The sequence below is a fragment of the Phragmites australis genome, chromosome 12, assembly GCF_958298935.1.
Source record: "Phragmites australis chromosome 12, lpPhrAust1.1, whole genome shotgun sequence".
Classification (NCBI taxonomy): domain Eukaryota; kingdom Viridiplantae; phylum Streptophyta; class Magnoliopsida; order Poales; family Poaceae; genus Phragmites; species Phragmites australis.
Window position 1 is genome coordinate 10,944,313 of NC_084932.1, and position 6,000 is coordinate 10,950,312.

The following is a 6,000-nucleotide window of genomic DNA, read 5'->3' on the forward strand; positions in this document are numbered from 1 at the left end:
TATGATTAGCAGCGCCATGGTCCATGGCAACGACACAAGACAGACGTCCCATCAACGGTGTCGCACATTGGTTTGTTTGCCCCGCCCATGGAAAAGTATGCCACGAACAGATCTCTCTTCACTTACCAATTTGAACAAGATCCGACCATTCTCAGTCCACATGAACCCTAGGAGGCGGAGAGCTAAGATGAGTATTCTTCCTCCTTTTCAACTAGCTCTGTACTTGTTGGTTTCAAAGGTATATTTATCAATCTAGACTGGCGGAGGCTAAATCTAGGCCTGTAGGCCCAGATCTAGTCATTGTCATACTTGCGCAAAGGTTAGTGTTATATGGCATATTCATATAATCTGAGCATCAGCTTTCATGAAGTTACAACTCTAGCTATCAGTTCCGGATATCACAACGTGTGAAGGAGTCCAGGTCTAGCAACCTACATTCCCCGTGTTATCTTTTTCCATATAAGTAAGACTCATGTATGTTCTATTGCAACATGTTGTCCATGGCTTCATGCGAAGCTTGTTATTAATATGCGGCCCATAAGTTCTTTCAAAGAAGGAACATAGGGTCAAGAGGACAATTTTTCAAATTTCATTTTATCCAATTGTTTCCCTATAATTAGAGGGTGTCTACATAACACTCAGGTGTTGGGGAGAGCTAACACCTGAATTTTCTAGCCATATAAAATTGAGATCGACGGATTTGACTTTGTAGTTGTCAAAATCCGAGTGTTCTTTAGGTCTCCAACACTCAAATTTATTATATACACCAACACTACTTGAAAATTGCATTATAAACTAATTGTTGCTTAAATATAAACTTAATTGTAATTGTAAGTATAAAGAAAATTTGAGGTGTTACAGATTTTTCTCGCCTCAAATCCCAGCGCTATTGTGTACGAATCACAGCAAAATCCGATGGCTAAAAAGCCGGGTGCTAGATCCCCCTAAAAATTGTGATGAGATTTAGCGTTCCGTTTCAAATAAAGTAATTCACAGCTGTTCCAAATTGTTGCATATATAATTCATCTAAATGATCTACAATATTTCCACATCCATTTTCCACTATCATGTCATTGATTTTAGCAGCATTTATAAAATTGGCACAGTTTTACAAATTTAGGGACCGGTTGAGCTGATTTCTATGTCCGGGACTTATCGGCCATTCGCTGTCCTTCTACGCTGTTCTCTCTTTTCAGAATTTACCGTCTATCAACAAACGGCATATTCTGCCTGAAGAAAATCTTCAGTGTAGTAGTACTAGATTAGGAGCGTATACAGGTTGTCTGTTAAGAAAAATCCTCCCGATCTTAAGCCATGTTTGGAACATATCAATTTATAGCAATTCTGCAGCAGTTTTGCAGGGAACAGGAGTGCCCAAAGAAACCGGAAAAAAATTATGTGTACCAAATAGGGTAGATATGTAAGATCATCTCCAATTATATTTCCTTTATTTCGTTCTCTTTCTGATTTTTTTTTCTCGTTCTCATTCTCTTTATTTCCTCTCATCTCCAACAGCTTCCCTTCGAGGGCAATCGCGAAGAAAAAAGAGAGAGAATCCCATCCTGGAGGGAATGACCTGGAAATCTCGTCGTGACAGGAACCGTGAAGGAAAACCGTTGGAGCGCTGAAGAGAACGAAAATTCCGTCGTGAAATGATTTTGATCCTGAAGGAAAACCGTTGAAGATGATCAACAGGTCATTTGGTATCTTTTCCTAGTCAAGGAACAACGCAATGATTTGAAAATGAAAATACTTAGTCCAAAAAAAATGAACGAGAACAGTGAGTTAAAAAGAAAAAAATACTCATGTAAAAAAATAAATTTCTGGGCGGGATGAACTGAGTAGAGTGCAGTGCAAACATCCAGGCATGCAGGGCAGACATACGCGGTGGCATTGAATTGAATTACCACTGACACTCCCCACCTACGCTGCCTCCAACCAGGAGCCCCTCTTTAATGCCCGCATTCAGTGCCTCCCTTTCCTTCTCTTCCTCTCCTTCCCTCTCTCACCACTCTCATCGAGCACACACCGGCACCGCCGTCCTCGCTCTGCCGCCGACGTCACCGCAGCGCCGCTCTTGTCTCGGTGGCCCGGTGACCGACCGGGGCGTGGATTGTCTCCTTCTGCTGGTGAGTGCTCTTACCATGCTTTCTTGAAATGGATGGATTCTCTTGTTCTAGGAGCTACCTGGGTTTTATTTTCAAACCAAATCCAAATCTTTCTCCCCCTTTCTCTGTCCCAGTTCAGTTTGGTGAGCACTTGTGTGCTTCTACTAATCCAATCTAAATCTGTCCATCCGTAGTTTGATTTAGGTCCTTCTTGTTCAGCGCTCAAGATCGGCATTAATTTGTCATCCAAAGATTATGTGGGTTCATCTAGCCCCAATTCCCCACACGAAGTTTGCCCCAGGGGGGTAGGGGGATCGAGGAAGCAAGATGCTGCACTTACGGTCGTGACGCCAAGTTCGCGCGATTTTCGGTACGGATGAATGATTTTCCCGCTTGCTCTCTGTTTAGGTTCTTGATTCACCAGTGGAATGCAGAAAGGCTGAACAGATTACGACTTTGTTTGGTTCAGGTCGCAATGCCGCTCCTCTAATCGTAGATGTTGTTTCCTTCTTGCTGGTTAGGAAGGAAAGAAAAAGAAGGAAATGAACAAAGCAGTGTCCTCTTCGAATGCTGTGCAGTGAGGGTGACTGATTAGCCACTTCCCCTCCATCCCTGTTTTTTGCTTCCTGGTATGTACTGATGAAAAAGGTGCTCCTTTTTGTTGTTTCATGTACAATAAGACTCACCTGATTCCTGTTGGTACTAACAATTTTTTTTCCGTATAATAAGATTCGCCTGACTCTTGTTAGTACTAAGAAAAAGCCCAAAAATCTGGTTTCCTGCAGGAATCTTCTCAGCATGAACCCCCAAGGACCCAAGTTTCAAGAAATGGACCATGTGCTAGTTCAAGCAGTGTGCTTCCTGGTCTTGCTGCCAGGTTGGGCCTATGGCCTCGGCTCCATGTCATCCATTGCGGTGTCTTATGGGGAGGATGGCCCAGTTTTCTGCGGCCTGAGCTCCGACGGCTCCCACGTGGTCACCTGCTTTGGTGCGGATGCCTCCATTCTGTATGGCGCTCCGCCGAGGATCCCACTCCTCGGCCTCACGGCGGGGGATGGGTTTGTGTGTGGTCTCTTGCTTGATACCAGGCAGCCTTATTGCTGGGGGAGCAACTCCTATGTCAAGAGCGGGGTGCCACAGCCGATGATCGAGGATGCAAAGTACTCTGAGCTCAGTGCAGGAGACAACCACCTTTGCGCACTGCGATCAGCTGGAGATGGGATTCATGGTGCTCATGCTGGCACATCAGTGATCGATTGCTGGGGATACAACATGACTGCTACACATGTTGTGACTGAAGCCGTCTCGGCCATCTCAGCCGGTTCGGTGTTCAATTGCGGCTTGTTTTCGCGGAACAGGACGGTGTTCTGCTGGGGTGATGAAACAGTGAGCGGTGTCGTCGGGCTGGCGCCAAGGAATGTGCGGTTCCAGTCTATAGGAGCAGGTGGTTACCATGTCTGTGGGGTGTTGGAGAATGCACAGGTGTTCTGCTGGGGCAGGAGCTTGGAAATGCAGCAGGTGGCTCCGTCCAGTGCTATCGGTGATGGTGATGTGAACATAGTGCCAATGGATGCGATGGTCTCTGTGGTCGGTGGGCGGTTCCATGCTTGTGGCATCCGGAGTCTTGATCACCAAGTAGCTTGCTGGGGTTTCACACTTCATAACAGTACGTTGCCACCAAAAGGGCTGAAGATGTATGCACTTGTGGCTGGAGACTACTTTACATGTGGAGTGCCTGCTGAGACATCGCTGATGCCAAGGTGCTGGGGCAACAATGGCCCTTTGGCACTACCAATGGCGGTACCCCCTGGGATTTGTGTACCGACTGCATGCAGCCATGGGTACTACGAGTCTGCGAACCATGGCGAGGTTGGCAGCAGCAAGGTTTGTAAGCCTGCAAATTCTAGACTCTGCATGCCCTGTAGTGCAGGTTGCCCACAAGATTCATATGAGTCATTGCCCTGCAATGCCACGGCTGACCGTGTTTGCCAGTACGATTGCTCAAGGTGTGCCACAAATGAGTGCATGTCATTCTGCTTATCCCAGAAACAAAACAAGAACCGCAAGTTGGTGACTTTTCAGATGCGTATCTTCGTGGCAGAGATTGTGTTTGCCATCAGTCTGGTGCTGAGCGTGACTGGAATCGCTTGCCTGTATGTCCGGCACAAGCTTCGACATTGCCAGTGTTCAAATAGCGAGCTGAGACTGGCAAAGAGCACAGCATATTCCTTCCGGAAGGATAACATAAAGATCCAGCCTGATGTGGAGGATCTGAAGATCAGGAGAGCTCAGGAATTCTCCTACGAAGAGTTAGAGCAAGCAACCATCGGCTTCTCAGAGGATTCACAAGTTGGCAAAGGCAGCTTTTCATGTGTGTTCAAGGGCATCTTGAGAGATGGGGCAGTGGTTGCTGTGAAGCGTGCAATAAAAGCTTCAGATTTGAAGAAGAGCTCAAAGGAGTTCCACAACGAACTTGACCTCCTCTCCAGGCTCAACCATGCACATTTGCTCAACCTGCTTGGTTACTGCGAGGATGGCAGTGAGAGGCTCTTGGTTTATGAGTTCATGGCTCATGGATCCCTGTACCAGCATCTTCATGGCAAGGATCCAAACTTGAAAAAGCTACTGAATTGGGCCAGGCGGGTAACCATTGCTGTCCAGGCTGCTAGGGGAATCGAGTACTTGCATGGCTATGCTTGCCCTCCTGTAATTCACCGAGACATCAAGTCGTCAAACATACTGATCGATGAGGATCACAATGCGCGTGTCGCAGACTTTGGTCTATCTATATTGGGTCCTGCTGATAGTGGCACCCCTCTGTCCGAGCTGCCAGCAGGGACACTTGGCTACCTCGATCCCGAGTACTACCGTCTTCATTACTTGACTACAAAGTCCGATGTCTACAGTTTTGGAGTTGTTCTCCTGGAGATCCTAAGTGGCAGGAAAGCGATTGACATGCAGTTCGAGGAAGGGAATATTGTTGAATGGGCAGTCCCACTGATCAAAGCCGGCGACATTTTTTCAATCCTTGATCCAGTCTTATCTCCTCCCTCAGACCTTGATGCTCTCAAGAAGATTGCTTCTGTGGCATGTAAGTGTGTCAGAATGCGAGGGAAAGATCGACCTTCCATGGATAAGGTGACAACAGCTCTAGAGCATGCCCTTGCTTTGCTGATGGGCAGTCCATGCATCGAGCAGCTCATTCTGCCGACTGAGGTTGTTCTTGGAAGTAGCCGGATGCACAAGGTATCACAGATGTCCTCTAACCACTCTTGCTCAGAGACCGAGCTTGCCGATGGGGAGGACCAGCGGATTGAGTACAGGGCGCCATCTTGGATAACATTCCCTAGCGTGACCTCATCGCAGAGGAGGAAATCATCCGCATCAGAAGCTGACATCGCTGGCCGAGCGACCACAGATGGTAGGAATGTCGGGAGTAGCATAGGTGACGGATTGCGGTCACTGGAGGAAGAGATCGGGCCGGCCTCACCTCAGGAGAACCTGTACTTGCAGCACAACTTCTGAAGAAAGGTCGGATTGCCATTTCCGAGCAGCATTTTAAGTTCTCTCGTTAAGTTCAGACTTCGTGATCTGTTGCTATATGGAAATGCATTGCAGTGTTTATACATCCTTTAGTAGCAGGCCCTTTAGAGAGAGTACTGGAAGAAATTTCAGCATCCGGGGGCATTTCTTTGTAGATTGATTTGGTCTCTTCCTTTTCTTTCCTTTTTTTCTGATGCTATTTATCTGCTGATGGTGGCGGCTAATGGATCATCTTCTATTGTCAGCTTACAGAGTTGTGTAGTTTTCCTTAATCCTGCGAAAAATCTCTTCGGTTTGCGACGCTGTTCTCGCAGCAATTTGCAGTGCTAGATCCATGTAGTTTTGGGTA

The 6,000-nt window shown here is 46.9% G+C and overlaps 1 protein-coding gene across 1 annotated transcript; it reads left to right on the forward strand.

The window, feature by feature from the left end:
* Positions 1–2,582: 2,582 nt before the first annotated feature.
* Positions 2,583–6,000, forward strand: LOC133887530 (putative receptor protein kinase CRINKLY4). Its single transcript, XM_062327514.1, has 2 exons — positions 2,583–2,737; positions 2,894–6,000. Exon 2 carries the CDS (start codon positions 2,907–2,909, stop codon positions 5,631–5,633), a length of 2,727 nt encoding a protein of 908 aa, XP_062183498.1. The 5' UTR covers positions 2,583–2,737; positions 2,894–2,906; the 3' UTR covers positions 5,634–6,000.

Bases quoted from the DNA above. Each gene is read 5' to 3' on its own strand.
- LOC133887530 (XM_062327514.1), top strand. From the start codon at position 2,907: ATGAACCCCCAAGGACCCAAGTTTCAAGAAATGGACCATGTGCTAGTT.